This window comes from Neoarius graeffei, chromosome 2 (genome assembly GCF_027579695.1).
Source record: "Neoarius graeffei isolate fNeoGra1 chromosome 2, fNeoGra1.pri, whole genome shotgun sequence".
Taxonomy (NCBI): domain Eukaryota; kingdom Metazoa; phylum Chordata; class Actinopteri; order Siluriformes; family Ariidae; genus Neoarius; species Neoarius graeffei.
The window spans coordinates 24,303,478-24,323,700 of record NC_083570.1 but is presented as its reverse complement, the minus strand read 5'-3'; the positions used below and the strand labels follow the sequence as shown (position 1 = coordinate 24,323,700).

Here is a 20,223-nt window from a genome sequence, read left to right as displayed (position 1 = left end):
GACCACTGATAATCTCCCTCCATCTGGGGCTCCATGCAAGATCTCACCCTGTGGGGTCAAAATGATCACAAGAACAGTGAGCAAAAATCCCAGAACCACATGGGGGGACCTAGTGAATGACCTGCAGAGAGCTGGGACCAAAGTAACAAAGGCTACCATCAGTAACACACTACGCCGCCAGGGACTCAAATCCTTCAGTGCCAGACGTGTCCCCCTGCTTAAGCCAGTACATGTCCAGGCCCGTCTGAAGTTTGCTAGAGAGCTTTTGAATGATCCAGAAGAGGATTGGGAGAATGTCATATGGTCAGATGAAATCAAAATATAACTTTTTGGTAAAAACTCAACTTGTTGTGTTTGGAGGAGAAAGAATGCTGAGTTGCATCCAAAGAACACCATACCTACTGTGAAGCATGGGGGTGGAAATGTCATGCTTTGGGGCTGTTTTCTGCAAAGGGACCAGGACGACTGATCCGTGTAACGGAAAGAATGAATGGGGCCATGTATCGTGAGATTTTGAGTGGAAACCTCCTTCCATCAGCAAGGGCATTGAAGATGAAACGTGGCTGGGTCTTTCAGCATGACGATGATCCCAAACACACCGCCCGGGCAACGAAGGAGTGGCTTCGTAAGAAGCATTTCAAGGTCCTGGAGTGGCCTAGCCAGTCTCCAGATCTCAACCCCATAGAAAATCTTTGGAGGGAGTTGAAAGTCCGTGTTGCCCAGCGACAGCCCCAAAACATCACTGCTCTAGAGGAGATCTGCATGGAGGAATGGGCCAAAATACCAGCAACAGTGTGTGAAAACCTTGTGAAGACTTACAGAAAACGTTTGACCTCTGTCATTGCCAACAAAGGGTATATAACAAAGTATTGAGATGAACTTTTGTTATTGACCAAATACTTATTTTCCACCATAATTTGCAAATAAATTCTTTAAAAATCAATGTGATTTTCTGGATTTTTTTTCTCATTTTGTCTCTCATAGTTGAAGTGTACCTATGATGAAAATTACAGGCCTCTCTCATCTTTTTTAGTGGGAGAACTTGCACAATTGGTGACTGACTAAATACTTTTTTGCCCCACTGTAGGTGTTCTTTGTTAACGGCGCGCGTGCCAGCACCTTCAGGTGTACGTGCTAAGGCGCGCAGGACTGACGCTGTTCTGCACAAGCGCAACACAATCGCGCTAGAAAGCGTGTTCAAGCTACCAGTGTAGCTGCAGTCTTTTTAGTTGCAAATTACAAGTATTTCCTCGTGTTAATAATTCGCCATGTCAAAACAAGCAAAACTTTCCTCCTTGTTTCGACGTGAAGAGAGGTAAGCAATTTATCTTTTTTTTTTCATCAAAGTTGCATTTTGTGGTTTCGAAGCTAAGTTTTAGTGCCGTTTCTAGAACACAACATCAAGAAAACGTGGAAGAAACAGCAGTAATGGAAGAGCCGGTTTCTAAGCTACCTAAAACTAGCAATGGTAATTATTTTTTGTTACATAATGTACTCAGGCTGCCAGTCAGTGTGTGACACACACACACACACACACACACACACACACACACACACCCTACGCCCCTGATTTATATGAGAAATTTGGTCTTCATTGGTGTGTTTAAATTTACAGACAGTACGAACTAATGTAAACAATTGGCTTCAACTCGCATAAATATGAATGGGAAATTTTTAGTTCACTTTAGCTTCTGCAAACGCACAACTCTACTAAAATATTGATAAACGAGGCTCAATGTCCCCAACATTGAAACCTGAAAGCTTTAGAAACTCTAACAGACCTTTACTTTTTAACAGGACTGTTTTGGGATTTTGCTGAGTTTACCTTCAACTGTCTGATTTTTTTCAAAGTAATGAACTGTGTAGCAGGAAAATCACCGCGTTTTCTAAATGCACTCCTGAAAATTACTCATTAACTAAGGGAATTAAATTTGATATTTTTGACATATTAATCATTCATGTACATGAAAGAAAAAGGCTTAAGTTATAACTTGTTTTAGTTAAAATAAAGTACTAGAATGCAGGGTTTTGCGTGTTGTTTTATTAAAATATTTTCGGGGGACGTTGCCCCCCCCCCCCCCCCCCCCCCCCAATCTTAGTTTGACTTTCAAAAGTTCAGGTTTTTTTTTTTTTTTTTCTTTGCTCCACTTTCATCTCTCAAAACTAATGTACCAATTAGAACAATTTAACCAGTGATATTCAAAGCTAATGTTCACATTTCTTTGTCAAATTATGGAAATCGTTAAATTTAGGAGATGGTCAAGTCCTCATGTGGTCGGCAGTGAGGGCAAACTTGGTAAGGTCAAATTCGATTGTGTCGTCGTAGGTTTCATTTTCTGCCCAGTTACTTATTATATAGGTACCCCCGCCCTTTTTCTTCAGTTTTGTGCTCTTGCACAAAATTCACTTGGGCCTACCCTAAAATCGACATTTTATATGGAATACATACAGTATAACTGCAAGTAAACTTTTTATTTATTCGTTCAAGATACTGTCTAAGATGAATTAGTTGTTTTATTGTGAATTATAAATGAAACGATGGATTTATAAAGCCCTTGTCCTCCCAAGTTAGCGGTAGAAATCAATCGTGGCCGCCCATCTGCCGGCAGCACTTGGACACAGTTTTCTAACAATAGCAAAACCAATGTGCTAGTCTTTTGATTACGGTGAAACTTGGCAGTAATCAAGAAAAATACTTAAGCGATCACTTCTATATGTTTAGAAAATACAACCTACTCACCATTGATGGTAGCAGAAGTCGGAAGATGAGAATCTACTTCATAAACAATTTTTTTTTCCACTTCCCGTTGTCACATCGCAAAAATTCGAGAACCACAAGATTACTGAGAATACTGACTATGTCATCAGTATTTGTGTACTGGGGAAATCCGCACGGGAATCAATAATGTAGAAAGCAAAGACCAAAACGCGACGCATGAGTAGCCATCGCAGGCCGCTAGCGGTAGGCAGAAACAATACAAGCGCTATGCAGGTCATTGTAGCATAACTACATTCTAGCAGCCCGATTCAACGGTTCAGTTTATTAAGTGCTGGGTTTGAGGTTATGTTTGATCATTTGTGGCCCCATATCCATTCTAGATCACGGCTCAACGTATGAGTGTTTCATTATCTTTTGGTTTAGTTATTTTTTGCTTGACTGTTTATTGGATTTTGTGTGTTTTGTTGTTGTTTATTGGGCATCACCAGGGGATATTGCAGGGGAAATTTTTGTCTTTGCTTCTATCATATTCTGGGAAACAGGAATGGAAGCTTAAACTTCTCATTGGAGGAGAGGTCTGTTCATTTTGTGTTCATATCGGTGAGTCGGTTTGCCACAGCTGCTGGCACCTTGTTAAAAAACAATGATTATAAATCCCAGTTTCTGCACCAATTAGAGGATTTTTTTGGACTTTAATTTAGGCTCGGTTGATGACCCCAGAATTTTGTGGGATGCCGTCAAAGGATTTATATGCAGCAACGCCACGCGCTTCGCCTCAAATTTGCATAAGGCTAGAACAGCTAAATTACAAACTCTGGAAGCTGACTTGGCCAGAATAGATTTGACCTTACAAAGTAACTACTCCCAACAGATTGAATTACAACATGACATCATTAAAAAATAAATAATATTTTAAAGTAACAGTCAGAATTCCTAATACATAGGTCTAAGCAGCGTTACTGTTTTCAAGGGTCTAAACCCAGTCACCTTCTAGCCTCCAAAATCAGGACAAATGAATACTTTGCTGACATCCCTTCTATCAGGTCCGTGGCGGGCAAAATTGTAACTGAACCAAAGCAGGTGAATGAGACCTTTCGCACGTTTTACTCTAACTTATACCAATCAGAGATACAGTTAGATAGAGATACCGTAGAGGTCACAATTTCCTTGATCAGCTAGATCTACCACAGATGGCAGCAACTGATTCTATGCAACTTAACGCACCCATATCGCTGGAAGAGTTTAAGTCAGCGGCTCTCGACATGCAAAGAAATAAATCACCAGGGTTTGATGGAATACCACCCGAAGTAGACGTGGAATTCTGGGACAAGCTAGGCCCGCTACTTCTAGACATGATAATGGCATCTATAGACAAAGCAGTTTTTCAAGTGACGTCAATATAGCCCTGATATCTTTACTCTTAAAGAAAGACAAGGACCCTGTAGACTGCAATAGTTATAGACCACTCAGTTTATTAAATGCAGATCTTAAAATATATGCAAATGTGCTGGCTCGATGCATTCAGAATCACATGCCGACATTAGTCAGCTGCGATCAAACTGGATTTATAAAGTCTAGGCTAGCTGCGGATGATGTCAGACGACTCCTGCATATAATGCTGCAGTAGACAAAACAGCCCCAGCTGCAGTTCTATCCCTTGACGCTATGAAAGCCTTTGACGGGCTGGAGTGGTCCTTTCTGTGGGTGGTAATAGAAAAAAATGGGTTTTGGTGGAAACTTTATTCATATGATTAAGGTTCTGTACTTAAATCCATCAGCCCTGGTACTCACTGGCCAACTAGCCTCTGCACTCTTTCCAGTCACTAGATCATCTCGACAGGGCTGTCCCCCGAGTCCAGCACTTTTTGCACTTTCTTTTGAGCCACTTGCTCAGCTGATTCGTCAGTCTTCCAATGTGCATCCTATTTCAGTTCGCGACACTCACACGGATGTGAAATCTCCGCGTTTCCGCGGAAATCCGCGTTTTTCAAATTGCCTTTCCGCGTAAAAAAATCGTTTTCCGCGTTTTCTAAAATTTAAAATATATATATTCGGTAAAGTCTGGCGCGAAACTTTTCCGGATTTTACTAAGCGGAAGTGACGAAAGCTCCTTACAGCGATCTGATCATTATCGCTGTGTGGAGAGGAGTCGCTATTGTACATGCACTGCTACGAGCAGACCTGCCAACCTTTACGCATTTTGCGTAGCAGATACGCATTTAGACATCAATCTACGCTGCTACGATTTAACACTTCAAAATACGCAAAAAGCCATTGATGGCTTTGAGTTCAAAGTAGAGCCCTGCACTCCCGCGGGACCCAACGCAAAGCAGTGCGGCGCGGGGCAAATTTTGAAAGCTCATTTCGGGCGGGAGGGGGAGGTGATAAGCTGCAGTCCCGCTAACTAAAAACGTGTTTAAAATAAAATTTATAAATTATTAATTTATGTCTATCATATATAATTTGTGCTGGATATTTTATTTGGCATTAATAAAAACATTTTAAGATGCCTAAATTTGCGGATGTGGTCTAATCTCGCGTACGTTTCCGATTCCTTTCCGCTCTTCCGTGTTTGAGATCTCCGATCGTGGCAGAAGAGCAGAGCTCCTCTAGTGAAGCTCACAGTGCTTCAGAAGTGCTGCTTTAAAAAGAAAGTGGGAGTGCGAGTGCGCAAAGTGAGAGCTGTCAATCAAAGTGAGAGCTGTCAATCATGAGCGCATGCAGCGCTCAACTTGGAATGTGTCAGCAGAATGTCAGAGTCTAAACAATAAACTTACAATAAACCTAACAATGCCACCTATAAATACACAACATGTAGATCTACATAACGTTATCTGTGCCATCTCACAGCAGTTTGCTTAGCTATTTTTAATCAGGGCAAATAGCCTTATAGCCAAAACTAGTATATGATGCTTTAATTTATGGAGATGCCTTTTGTTTACACGTGATTTCCAAATGAGGGGTATTGCAATTTTATATTAGTCTAAATGAACATCTACACCAAGTTGCAAGCATCAGGGGAAGATTATGGACGCACCAAATTTGGCTTAACGGTCATTTAATGGTGAAATGCCGTTCGCACTGTCAGCCAACTTCGGGTTGTTTCTCTGAATTCCGACAATAAACGAGACCATCCGAACACATCTGAAAACATCGTGGTTTGAACTGTGTTGGTTCAAATCAACTTGGTTCAGACCAAGTTGGTACTACAGCTTTGGGAAACAGTCGTTTTTTGGATGTTAGTTAGTTCAAACTTGCATCGTACCATATTGGTTTAATGCTAACTTGGTTGGTTGTTTGGGAAACGCAGCCCTGAACGCGAGCTGTAGATATTTATACTCAAATCCACTCAAAGTAGGGGGCGGGGCACCATCACGCTGTGTCTTTAAATTATATTAATTTCTTATAGGCCTACTTGTATTTCCTAGAATGTAAATGTGAGGAGTGACATATAAGCTATGTACAATATTGTTAATATCCACTGTAGATGTTGGTAGGAGTGTTGGGTATCTCTGTAAAGCCTCAGCTGCGCATGCCGCCTGGCAACGCGCACCCTCGCTACGTGCGCTAGGTGAAGGATCGGTCAGTGAAGAGCTCAGCTAAGCTCAGCATGTTTAATTCCCCAAGCCAATGACAAGAACTTTCGTGAGAAATAACGCGAACGTCTGCATCATGCGGGATTTGGGAGCGGGACAAAATATGGCAGGTGGGAGCGGGACTGAAAATCATAATTCTTTGCGGGAGCGGGACTGAAAATTCTGTCCAGCGCAGACCTCTAGAAAGATCTTTAATATTCCGGTTCAGCTGTCTGTGCATTCGCGCACTAGGCAACTCGTCTATGGGTGTAACCGCATTGACCAGCAACCTGTAGAGAAAAGAAGACTTCGACCAATCACAGCGCTAGTTTTAAACTCTTCAAATAGGCCTAGGCTATGAGGCTAAGCGGAGAGCCGAGGAGCCGTTAAAACGAAAGTAACGACATTGATTTTCATCCCTCTCGGTCGATCTTCATACTGTGACTGGTTTTACAAGGGAGGACGGTGCTAAACACCGTTTTGAAGGTAAATGGGCAGGGCAAGGGTATTGTGAATAAAGCAAGGACAACCCACAGTGTTCCGCCTTATCTGAAGGAAATATTTGTTCCAGCTTGTTTTGATATTTGACCCAGGCTTCTCAATCCAAAAAATATTGCATAGCCTAAAGTGAAAATGTAGTAGCCTACTGACGTTTCCATCCAGTCAACCTATAGACGCGTTAAAATCTTCTGAACTAGGCTACTCGTGCATGTGAGAGTCAATGAGCAGCGCACGAAGTGTTTTCACGTAAGTGCGTGTAGTGGATGATGTGTGTTTTGTGTATGCGCGTGCCTTGCAGTTAATAATACACATGACGTCAGATGAGGATACTGACAGAGAGAGGTTAGCAAATCTAAAAAGAAGCGAGTCTGTGCCCCTCAGAAGTTCCTAACGAAGTATCAAGATCAATGGCCATGCCTCCGCCCCCTAAACTGCCTAATCATGCGTTTTGCACAGTGTGCAATTATGATTTTGACATTAGCCATCAAGGAAATACAGGTAATAATATTGCTAACATAGAAATGCTTGCATTTATATACATAGGCCATTAGTTTTTTCCAAATTAGGCCAGGTCAGTGAATATTATAAAGGCTATGTTATTGGATAGGCCAGAGTAGCCTATAATTTATTTTCAGTAAGTTTTTCTGTAAGTGTAGTTATCAGTTTGCATTTACTAAATATTAATATTGAAAAAAATATATTTATATAGGTACTCTGGAATATTCACTTTCGATGTTTAGTGTAGCGAGGAGCAACAGAATCTCTTTTATGGTCAAAACTAAATTTATGAAAAAAGGATTGTGTGTGTGTGTGTTTTGCAGACTGCCGGCGTCTGTTTTAAAAGACATAGGCTATAGCCCTTTGGTTTTTCTGTTATCTATACAATATAATGCTAAATGTCAAAAGGGACATAGCATGATTTGGAATTCTTTGTTGTTTATAATTCCCAATGTATTTAAGACACAATATGCCAAAGGCAGTACATTTATCCCTTATCTTTAAGTTTAAGGTCTGTATAAAGGACATATTTTTGGGGCACAGTTGCCTTGTGCCAAATGTCTTGGTGAAAGCATTGGAAATATATTCATGCCTTTTCATTAAGAGTTCTTGTTTTCTTCATAGTCTGCTTGTATGTTGAATAACTAGATATGGTGGTGAGTGGGAACTCTGTGCTTAGTAATACATTGTTCACATGCTCCCTCATTACAATCAATACTGATCAGCAAATGTGCCTGACCTCACGCCGTGCTGCGCTGCACCGCCACGATAAGTTGCTACTCAAAATTTTTTTCCAAGGTTGGCAGGTATGTACGAGTATGAATGAAAATGGCGGCGTTGTCTGTGAAGTCCGATGTCACGAAAATAGATTCTGGCATTGAAAATAAGTGGCGTTGGGACTGGTTAGAGCGCAAAGCTCCCGATGGAAGTGTTTTTAGTTTGGTTTTTGAAAAACTCAACAAGAAAGGAATCGCACGTTGCAAATTGTGTTGCTGTGAACTGAACTACGGACGGCGTGGATTTGTGACTCTCAGTGGACACGTGAAAAGCGAAAAACACAGGAGTCGAGTTGAGATTCAGAAGACTAACTATGCATTGCCAGGTAGGCATCAATAATAATAATAATAATAATAATAATGTTTTATCCTACGTATTAAAAACATTACCTTCACTGTTACTTTTTGAATGAAATTTTTAGTTCTCTGAAAATAATGTGATAATTCCAATCTAATTTATCACTAGCACATTTAATATTTACAGATACATTTGAACAATGATTAGGTTTAATCTGAAATTATATTGCAAGTATAAACTTCACAGAAAGTGTGGAATTTTATTTAGCCATTAATTTTTCAGGTGTTAGGTCTGATTGAAGAGAGTAAGTACATGTACTATGAACTGGTGGCAGGGTTTAAATTTTATTGCTAGTTATGTAAGGCCACATAAAATTATATTCTTGTTCCTCATAATCATTACAGCCCGAACCAAAAAAAATTGACCCACCATAAACATTTTTTTTTTTTACACTGGTAATTTAGCGTCATGCCTCTGAAACCAGAGTCTGCTCCAACCATTCCAATTTTTCGTGTTTTATCCCCCACATAGCAGAAAAATAAAACAAAATAAAATAAAAATAAAATAAGCCCGTCCTACCCATTTTGAGGAAAAATAGTGATGAGAAACAAGAAATTATTTTCATATGGCCTAACATGACATTTGTAGTGGTGGTAGTTTGGTATCAATGGTAACATTTTTCAGACTTAAGGCCAGACACGGCACCCCAAACCTGAAACATGACACTTTTTTCTCATTTTCAAAATTTTTTTGTAAAGTTCTGAAACATGTATCACTAAAGCACCATGAAATTTGACCAAAACATTTTTTAAACTGAAATGTGCTAATTTAGAAATTTTACATTTTATGTGCTTAAAGTGTCACCATTTTAAGTCCTTTTTACAAAAATTTTCGTGGGGGAGACCCCCCAGACCCCCACCAATGGGAGGGCACACCCTCCCATACCCTCCCCATGACAACTTCGTTGTCGTGACGACCCCTTCGGGGTCATCTGTTGAGCCTAAAAATTTTCCTCTTTTTTTAAAATTTGTCACTCACATCCCTGCGACTCATCACCACTCGTCTTGATATGCCGATGACATTTTGGTCTTTATGGAGAATCCACTACAATCTATACCTAACTTGCTATCCATTTGTGAAGAATTTAGTTGTCTCTCTGGTTTTAAGATCAACTGGACCAAGTCCTCATTACTTTCTATTAATGATTCGGCTAGGAGGTTGCAATTTGCAGCTGGTCTTCCAGTTGTCCAGAACTTTGAGTATCTTGGGATACAAATCTTCCCATCCTTGAATCGCATTGTAACGCACAACTACTCAGATACAATGAATAAAATTAAAACAGACTTGGACGGGTGGATTAGTCTCCCCAACTCTCTCAGAGCTCGTATCTCTGTAGTCAAAATTAATATTTTGCCCATAATAAGTTTTATCAGTTCAATGATTCCCCCCCCCCCCCCCCCCATCAATTATTGGAACAAATTACATTCTAGTATTTCATGGTTTATCTGGAACAGGAAGCGTCCGTACCTCAAACTGTCAACTATACGAAGAGGAGTGGCCAGTGGTGGCTTCTCGGTACCTAACCGTAAGTTTTATTTCTGGTCATTCGTGCTTAGGTCATTCCTTGTATGGTGTGACTCTAATGCATCAGTTTCCTGACGTAGGCGAGAGGAAAATTGTGTGAGACCCTGGAACTTGCAGGAGGTTCTCTTTGCTAATATATCCAGTAAGCAATGTCGGTTGCATTTTGGCTCAATAGTTTCACAACTTATTCAGACATGGCGTGCGGCTGAACTTCAATGCAAGATCTCCTGCAAGTGGCATACACTTACACCGATCTTTACCAGCTGAGGCCTTTTGATTGGAGGAAGACCTATTTCATGTTCTGCCTGGAGATTACTATTAAGTCATATTCGCACTTTAGACGATGTTTATGGTGACTTTGGGCTGTGTACCTTTCAAGATATTATGGCCCTTTTCCACTACCCTTTTTCAGCTCACTTCAGCTCGCTTCAGCTCACTTCAGCCCGACACCGCTCGCGTTTCGGCTACCAAAAACCAGCACGACTCAGCTCGTTTCAGCCCTGCTTAGCCCCTAAAACTCGCACGGTTTTGGAGTGGGGCTGAAGCGAGCCAAACCGTGCCGAGTGAGGTTGGGGGCGTGAGCAGACACTCCCCTGTGCACTGATTGGTGAGGAGGAGTGTCCTCACATGCCCACACACGCCCCGCGAGCACGCTGGGATCTGTAAACACCGCAAACCCGGAAGAAGAATAATTACGAATTACGAGAATTTCTGAAGCCTTATGCGCCTCGCCTCATCTATACGCTCTTGCCAGTATCTGTTGGCGTTGTCGGTGACAACAAGCCACAGCACCAAGACCAGCAACACTAACGACTCCATGTCCTCCATGTTTATTGTTTACTATTCGGGTCGTGAGACTACCGCTTAAAAGCTCACTGAATCAGTGATTTACAGAGCATCGTGGACGAGTTCGCGGAGCGCAAGGCTCGTCGTATGCCCTTCAAATAATGCGCGCAGTAGGCTATTGATGTTTTATTATGAGCCATGTACAGTATGTCGCCTAATGTTTTTTTGTTTCTGAGTTACATGTTCGTTTGAAGGACTTAATGTACAAAATAATAGTTGCACCCTGTAGTGTTGAAATTGGTAAACACAGTGCATTCAGTGAGGTTTGCACCGCCCTCCTTTTATTTCTGACTCTTCCTGTCACCGTTGCAACCTCTGAGCGCTCATTCGTATGCCCTTCAAATAATGTGCGCAGTATAGGCTATTGATGTTTTATTATGAGCCATGTACAGTATCCTAATGTTTTTTGTTTCTGAGTTACATGTTCGTTTGAAGGACTTGATGTACTAAATAACATAGTTGCACCCGGTAGTGTTGAAATTGGTAAACACCGCAGTTGCGGACATTTTGTAGCCTAAATGATGTTATGATAAGCTTTAATAAAGGGCCCGGTCATTTGCCCCGCCCCCGGCCCGGCTCTGACTTGTTCCGCCACTGTCACTGATGTCACTGTTTGCGCTGCTTAACGACATCACGTGACATCCACCCACTTTCGCTAACTCCACCCAATGTGTCCACCCACTTCCAGCCAGCACGGTTCAGCGCGGTTGTAGTCAAAATGCAACTCCAACAGCCCCGCTCAGCTCGACTCAGCACGGCACGGCTCAGCCGCGTTTGTAGTGGAAAAGCGGCATTAGAGACGGGTATAATGTGCCTGTATGCTCGTTCTTTTTCTATCTGCAGCTTAGATAATCTCTCCTGGCACATGGTGTCCCGGGGCAACAATCTTTACCAGTCCACCCACTATACAAGTTACTCATCACACAAACTAAAAATAGAGGTACGCTCTCTGCATTATATCACTTCTTCCTGGAGGCCTCTTATCATGAATTACCACTTGACAGAATGTGGAGGTGTGACTGCCCCAATCTTGATTCTGATTTTGAATGGTCACAGGTCTGGGCCAATATTAGGGAGGCTTCCCGCAACCCAGACCACCAGCAGATCCACTTTAACTATATACACAGAACATATTTAACCCCTCGCAAGCTCCATTGTATGAAGTTGATAACTGATCCCTTGTGTAGCCTATGTTCTATGAAAGCCTCTGGCACTTTTTTGCATATGATGTGGAATTGCCCTCCTGTCTCACAGTTCTGGTCTAAAATGGCAGCTAAGTTATCTGACTTGGTATCAGTGACCATACCAGTGACTTAGAGCTGTGCAATATATCGTATTTTTATCACGATATTGATATTGGTGTCAAACGATATCAAAATTCATAATATCGATATGAAACGATTTTTTGTCATTTGTAAGGTAAAACAACCCTTCTGTCCCCAAGGCACACCGTAGCCTTGTATACGTCATCCATTCCACTCCCGCTATATCTCCGCAACAGTAAAAAATCAGTTCTTCTGTTTTCATACGTGTTGGGTGATTTTGATATATTGATTTGTTAATATGTTGTTTGATTTGCTTGCTAATAGTTATAATAATACAATTAACATATATTTACGTCATATTTTTGGATGTGGGACTGGGTAATGTAAAAATGGCATCTACGGAAGAAAACAAGCACAACAATATTAGCACATATCCAGCTTGCTAGCTGTGTTAGATGTGTTAAACCGTGTGGATTTTAGTGGAATAATTGCGAGTCGTCCTGTGGTCAAGGCAGCGTTTTAAGGTAAGGCAATTTGGTTATTAATGTTGCCCGCCGCGGCATGTTTACTTGGGTTCATTTGATTTTGACTTGTGCATCTGCAGTTAGCATCATGCTTTGAAGTAGGTTCTGCTAAGGACGGGTTTATTGCGCGATGTAGACGGACTCAGATGTAATTACATTGTTTTTAAAATTCCGTGTGCTTAAAACGGTGTCCCCCTGCTAATCATGTAGCCCTAATCATGTGTTGCTTTTACTTTTCCTAATGGCGAGTGAAATATCTCTGCAAGTGGTATTTCAATGCTGACATGCCAAAAAGATAGCGGAGTCCACATTTGGAAGATGAAGGAAGAGAAGCCTGATGCTTGAAAATAGATCGCTTAATCCACAACGCATATCTGTATTTGAGACATAACCTGCAACTAGTGGGGATGTTTTGGAATGACTGTGCATAGGGTGTTTTTGGCCACAGAAGACTAACCCACAGTAGTAGGAGGACTACTGGGTTCGTGGATTTTGTCTGTTGACTGAGCGACGCATGGTGTTTGCCTTGTGCCATTTCACGTAGCATCTAGCCGCAGTGCCACCTACACTTTCAGGGAATGTTTACATGCCGCTGAGCTATTTTCATGTATGTTAATTCTTAAGGACTTGTCTCTATATTGTGCGTGTTCACACACGGACTGGCCATCGGGAGTAGCGGGAGTTTTCCCGGTGGTTCAGTGTGGGCCGGCGGAGGAAAAAAAAAAACACAGTTGCTCGCTGGCCTTTAATATGATAAGCAATGTTAAGTTTCTTTAAGAAACTGTTAACATTTGCTTATTACAGTTGCGCGCTGGCCTTTTAATATGATAAGCAATGTTAACAGTTTCTTAAAGAAACTGTTAACATTGCTTATCATATTAAAGGCCAGCGAGCAACTGTGGTGTTTTTTTTTTTTTTTTTTCTCCGCCGGCCCACACTGAACCACCGGGAAAACTCCCGCTACTCCCAATGGCCAGTCCGTGTGTGTGCGTGTTTAATGTTGGTGTCTTAACAACACACAAGCTTACGTTGTAGTGTGTGTGTGTGTGTGTGTGTGTGTGTGTGTGTGTGAGAGAGAGAGATTTTATCCTTGGCTGGCTACGAGCCAGTGTGGACGTTACGCAGTAATCACTGGTAATACCAGTGCTGGCTCCATCCTCTGTGATCGGAAATGTTGAGTGAGGAGAACGTGAGCCTTGTGCAGGCTATAGGACCTATGCAAAGTACGCACTTGCACAGTAAATAGTTTAAGTAAAAGGCGTTTCAGGGTACAACGGGAAGGGTTGACAGGTAGCCTATGAGGCCTGTACTATAAAAATGTGGCCCGGTGCCTCGGGTGTTGATGATCGGGGCTTTAAAAAAAAGGTGTATAAATATCGTTTTAAAAATCGCGATATCGATATTTACTGAAAAAATCGTGATATTGATTTTTTTCCAATATCGAGCAGCCCTACAGTGACTATACTTGTCCTTCTGCTAAACGATCTGTCAGAGATGAATATTACAAATCTTAAAAAGCGCGTTGTTCTAGCCGGCCTGACAGCTGCCAAGAAGTTGATTGCATTGCGATGGAAACCTCCCCATTCTCTCACCATCAGACACTGGGCCCATACTTTCCTGGATGTAATTTATTTAGAACTGTCAACTACTAGAGTTAATGGCGCTAGTGAGGCTACCATAAACAACTGACACGCAGTAGCTGATTCGCTGAAAGAACTTGTAGGATGAACACTTCCCTTACTTGATGCCTTTTTGTGAGACTTGTAATCTCCTTGTTTCCCCTGTGTGCGCGCGCGTGCGTGCATGCGTTAGAGATATAAAATCTATAGGATGCCAGTAGACTTGAGTGAGCGTACCTAATGAGTGTAGTGCTGGGGTGGGAGGGGGTGCTGCCCCCCCACTCATGTCCTTTTGGTTTCGTTTGTTTGCACCTTATTTACATGCAAAGTTGTTGTTGTTATTATTATTATTATTATTATTCTCATCTCATTATCTCTAGCCGCTTTATCCTTCTACAGGGTCGCAGGCAAGCTGGAGCCTATCCCAGCTGACTACAGGCGAAAGGCGGGGTACACCCTGGACAAGTCGCCAGGTCATCACAGGGCTGACACATAGACACAGACAACCATTCACACTCACATTCACACCTACGGTCAATTTAGAGTCACCAGTTAACCTAACCTGCATGTCTTTGGACTGTGGGGGAAACCGGAGCACCCGGAGGAAACCCACGCGGACACGGGGAGAACATGCAAACTCCACACAGAAAGGGCCTCGCCGGCCCCGGGGCTCGAACCCGGACCTTCTTGCTGTGAGGTGACAGCACTAACCACTACACCACCGTGCCACCCTGTCAATTCTTGTACTGTCTTTAATGTCCAATTAACGAGTTGTTTTCGGTTGTAACTCGTGTTCTTGTTCAAATTAACATTTGGTCACAAAAAAGATGTAACAAAAATGTCTCCTCCATTTACCATCACAAAAGGGGAAATAATCTCATGTGACGCATCAGTATCAAGTTATAAATGGCAATAAATAGTGATGATGGATATCAGACTGAGCTGAACTTTGGAATGCTATCAGATTGGATTTGACACATTTCTCAGTCTAATCTATTTTATTTGTAACACTGTAGTGCTTATAGAGCGACATGACGCCTGGCAAAAGCCGAAATAAACATTAAAAAAGGCTTCAGTAGTTGCCACTGTCCACCATAACATCATTTAATGTCTACAGAAATCTGTCACTAGACTCGGTGTGATAGTAACTTAACATTAATAAACACAGTCTGTACATCAGCTGATACTTTAGAAAGTCTTTTTAAACACGTCTTTAGATTCAGTTAATTTGTAATGAAGGGTTTATGTAGGTGTCATGTAGCCCTAAGATGATGTCCCTTCAGTAACCTTGCCTTCATAAGATGAGGTACATGCCATGAACACAGATGATGATAACTAAAAGCAAAACAGCATTTGCACAAGTTATGATTAATCCCCTTCATCCTTATACCTTGTGAAAATCAAATTTTTGTACATCTTTTTAAAAATGTTGTGATTTACAAGCAGGGAATATTAATAATTGCTGTGCTTCTGTTATTAACTGTAAATGTGATGTTTACAGGCTGTGAGCTGGTGAAGGCAGGGTTAGAGGCGGTGACTGGGTTCACAGGAGAGTCTGTAGTTCTGCCCTGCGTCTGCACTGACCTACAGGACAAACCAAAGTCTGTAAAATGGGCGTTTACAATAGAATCTGGAACAAATTATCAGGAAATTTACCCTGAACAGACTGGACATCACAGGAACAGAGTCAAACTGGTCAGTAAAATCCCTTCAGGAAACCTCTCTCTACTCATATCAGACCTGACTGAAGAGGATCAGGGAGACTACAGCTGTTCTGTACAGGCTGATCACAAATATTTCAGACTATCTGTTAAAGGTACATTTGTTCATTAATGACTGTGAGCATGCTTTGCTCCAGTGTCATGGGCCATATTACTCACAGTGATATTAAAACTAATTCCTGTTTAAGTTTTATCGTTCTTTTCAGTCAGAAGAGGGGAAACTTCAACACGCTCAAGCAAAACAGACACAACACCTCCATCAGAACCAACAATACTGGAACAAGATAAACAGCAAACACACAGCAGCCTCCCTATAGGTGCCAAAACTTTTCATTTTATTCAATAATGAAAATGTAAAAAAAAAACCCTCATCCCTATTATGTTTATTAACTTTGTGTTTTATGACAGTTTTTGGCATTCTGGCGGTTTTATTGTTGGTGATACCTGGTGTAGTGACATTTATTTGTTGGAGACGTAGAGGTACACGCGCGCACACACACACCAGTGTTGCCAGATATTGCTAACATTTTCCACCCCAAAATATGTTCAAAACCAGCCAAAAAGCACCTAAACCCGCCCAATCTGGCAACACTGATACACACACACACACACACACACACACACACACATTTTGAGATTGATTAACTGAAAACCTTTCGAACCAGAAGCTATCAAACCAGCAGCACTTCTGTAAGTCACTCTGGATAAGGAAAACTAAAGGTCTTTTCTCTTTAGGAGGAAGATGTGGAGAAAACAGGATGACTGAAGAACGTCCAGACTGGAAGAGAAAGCAGAAGGATCAGGTTAGTGTACATGCAGGCGTCAGCTCAGCTGCATTTTTATTATTATGTGGCACTGTGCCAAAATCCAAATAATCTAGAGATTTTTTTTTTTTTTTTAATTTTTGAAAGAATCTGGGTCATCTCTGGAGATTTTTTTTTTTTTTTGACCATGCCGTGATGAGAGAAACCCAACATGGATTTATCATATATGGGTCATAGTTTGAAATATCCAGGCAAAACCATCTCTGGATTCTGGGATATTTTGCGCAGTGTGGCATCTTTAAATCTTTGAAAAGGAAGGGAGATGATTGAAAAGGAACAAAAAAATTTCATCACATTCTCATTGTCCATCAGAGTCCTACTGTATTCTTAATTTGATCTCGATTCAGTTCTGCATGGTTACAACAATAACAGTTATAGCAGATTTGTTTCTAACTTTAGTTGGATTTGTGAGACACTGCAGGTAACACACATGAACCACACATGCTCTCATTGAATAGTGAGTTATAGGAAAGTATCTCCTGCTGCCCTTAACTCTCACCTGCTCAGATGGATAAATATAAGTTGGGTTTTTGAGGGCAACAGTAAAAGCAAATGAAATAACTGTTTTTATGTCTAATTTTCATGCTCTGTCTTTCTACAGACTGGACCAGATGTTACTTACTCCACTGTAACCCACATTAACACAGCTGGAGCAGCGCGGGTTCAGATCAACGCTGGAGAGGAAACTGAATACGCCAGCATTATAACAAACTAATCCACAGTAAATATCGATCCATTCTCAGATATTGTAGAATAATGCTGAAAACATATATTAAATACACACAAGGTTCAAGCATCAGCTTCACAATATTGGCTTTTTTGTGATTATTATTTTGCTGTTAGAAATCATATTCACAGACATGGATGGGGGCGGGGTTTCCAGAGTATTGCGTTACCTTTACTTAGCTAACATAAGTGTATTCTTCGTTTGCAACCATGTGACCAAAACTGCTTGCGTCATTGACCACCGCCATGTTGGAGGATCTACAATATACACATCTATATACAGTGGTAAGACATACAGTGGAAAGAGTACAGACTGGAAGCTAAAGAGGAGTTATAAAGCTTGTCCATCAGAGTCCTACTGTATTCTTAATTTGATCTCAATTCAGTTCTGCATGATTACAACAATAACAGTTATAGCAAAGCTTGTCATTTCTCAACTTTATTTTAAAAACAATTTTGACTGCTTTAAAAGATGGGTATCCCACACACTATATAACAGATTTAGTTATAAAAGAGCACTCACCAGGCGAGGAGGCTGCACACTGCAAAAAATGATGTCTTAGCAAGTGAAAATATCTTGAATAGTTGAAATGCTCTAGCATTTCCTATTAGAAGAATACAAGACACCAATTCTGAGATTATTAAACCTAGTTCTAGATTGCAATCAACTTATTCTAAGATGTCTTACCAAGTAAAAATATCTGTCCATGCAGCAAGATAATTTCACTAGTATGAAGTAATTTGCTCCTCAAATTCATTTTTCAATTTTTTTTGCAGTGCAGTATCTGAGGTAGTGGATTAACATGAATCTTGTTCGATTGACTCTGTGATTGTTTGGGAAGATTGTTCAATAATTGTGTTTCTTTCTGCACTCTAAGCCTAGCATTTCGAGCTACTGCTTTAGTACCATCTTTGATTTTGTTGTGGGTCATATTTTGTGTTGGAGCCCAGTCTGGATCTGTAAAATTGTAGAGATCAGCTGGTTTCCCTAATGGAAAGAAAAAGTAAAATAAAAGCAGCAGCATCAAAAATATAACTCTTTTTAAAATGAAATAATCGTAGAAGCCTTTGATTGTCGGCTCACACGCTCGATGATTACGGCTTTGTCATGTTTGATAGCAGCAAGTTTCTGCACGACCAGGCTATTAAACGATCCAATATTTCTTAGATATTGCGATCTTTCATGAATAACTAGTTCGTAGCACTTACCATTGATAAAATGTTCACTGCAGACTCGTGGCTTTTGCTTTCTCATCACTTAGTTCAGTAGCCTAGTAAACTAGACCCACCCGCCTAGCGGCCAAAAATATTTTTGCCTAGCGAGTGGGTCTAGCCTCGCACCATATAAACAAAAACACCCCGGGCATCAAATCGTGCCCGCCAATCACAACGCAAGGTTTTTGTTTGGATTCTTTGGGCGGGCTTTTGCAGGAGTGATGACAAGGCTGCGCGACGCTGGAGAAAGCGCAACAGGAAAGATGGCTACGGCTAGTGAACAGCGCTAGTTTGACTCCACTATTGAATCAGTTTTAGAAGAATTAGACTTGGAGTTTTCGTTGAAACATGAGCAGGAAGAGGCTCTCCGCTCATTCCTTCTCAAGAAGGACGTTTTCGCTGTTTTGCCGACCGGCTATGGCAAAAGTCTGATCTACCAGCTGGCTCCGCTCGTAGCCAAAAGGATGGGGCTAGTTTGTGCAGTACGAAGAATTAATAAACAGCTTTGAAACATTACTTTTTGATTGTTTCTTATTTTCCCGTTATTTTAAATTTAAGGGAAATTATTTCACCAAACACCACTAAATAAAAACTCTCAAAAACAGTTTAAGCAAACCCTTGAAAAACACTTGGAAAAAAATGTGTATGTGGTACAGACTCCAAACTTGTGGTCATTATCTCCAAACTTCTTAATATCTAGAACCTGTTTATTAATTAATACGCATTTTGAAAAATTATTTATTTCAAGGTCTCCCCCACTGCTTTCTGTCGCTCTGACTACGTCACAGTCACTGTTGCGCTGATTGGTCAGAGCGTTGCCCTATACGCACAGAGACAGTTTGAAAGACAGCGGTTTGTTCCTCCCACCCCCTTCGGAAATGTCTACGGATCGAGGCCAGACTAAATATTCACATTTAGTCTGGCTTGCCAGGCTATTAGATCAGTCCAGTTTATGTTGGACAGCCACTGATGTCTACTCTCCGTGGAGAACTCTCCTGTTTTTTTTTTCCTTGATTATTTATAATTGCTTGAGAATTCAAGAACTTACAAGTCATCTTGTCTCGAATAGAGTTGTGCCTGCATCCATTTACAGTACAAAGAAAGAAAGCACAACTTTATTCATCACACACTTGTGAAATTTCCTCTCTGCATTTAACCCATCTGAAGCACTGAACATGCGCGCGTGCACACACACGAGCACTGAGCACACACCTAGAGCAATGGGCAGCCATGCTAACAGCGCCCAGGGAGCAGTTGGGAGTTACGTGCCTTGCTCAAGGGCACCTCAGTCCAATACCATCCCATATTAACCTAACTGCATGTCTTTAGACGGTGGGGGAAACCGGAGCACCCGGAGGAAACCCACACAGACACAGGGAGAACATGCAAACTCCACACAGAAAGGCCCTCGCCGGCTGCTGGGTTCGAACCTAGAACCTTCTTGCTATGAGGCGACTGTGCTAACCACTACACCACCGTGCCGCCCACAGCCAGAGTAGGCATAGTGAAGAAACAAAAGGAATTCTTGAACG

General features: G+C 41.4%; 1 protein-coding gene across 4 annotated transcripts in view; it reads left to right on the top strand.

Moving 5' to 3' along the window:
- Window positions 1–20,223, top strand: part of LOC132881495 (junctional adhesion molecule-like) — a 160,126-nt gene that overhangs the window by 31,980 nt on the left and 107,923 nt on the right. For 3 of the 4 annotated variants that reach the window (XM_060914003.1, XM_060914002.1, XM_060914001.1), the window contains exons 3-7: window positions 15,707–16,021; window positions 16,133–16,243; window positions 16,335–16,406; window positions 16,662–16,729; window positions 17,352–17,471. In XM_060914003.1, the coding sequence (XP_060769986.1) occupies window positions 15,707–16,021; window positions 16,133–16,243; window positions 16,335–16,406; window positions 16,662–16,729; window positions 17,352–17,465 (680 nt within the window). In that variant the 3' untranslated portion in view covers window positions 17,466–17,471. Of the gene's footprint in view, window positions 1–2,247; window positions 8,396–15,706; window positions 16,022–16,132; window positions 16,244–16,334; window positions 16,407–16,661; window positions 16,730–17,351; window positions 17,472–20,223 lie in introns of those variants that run through there. The other variant, XM_060914005.1, reaches the window with a different exon arrangement.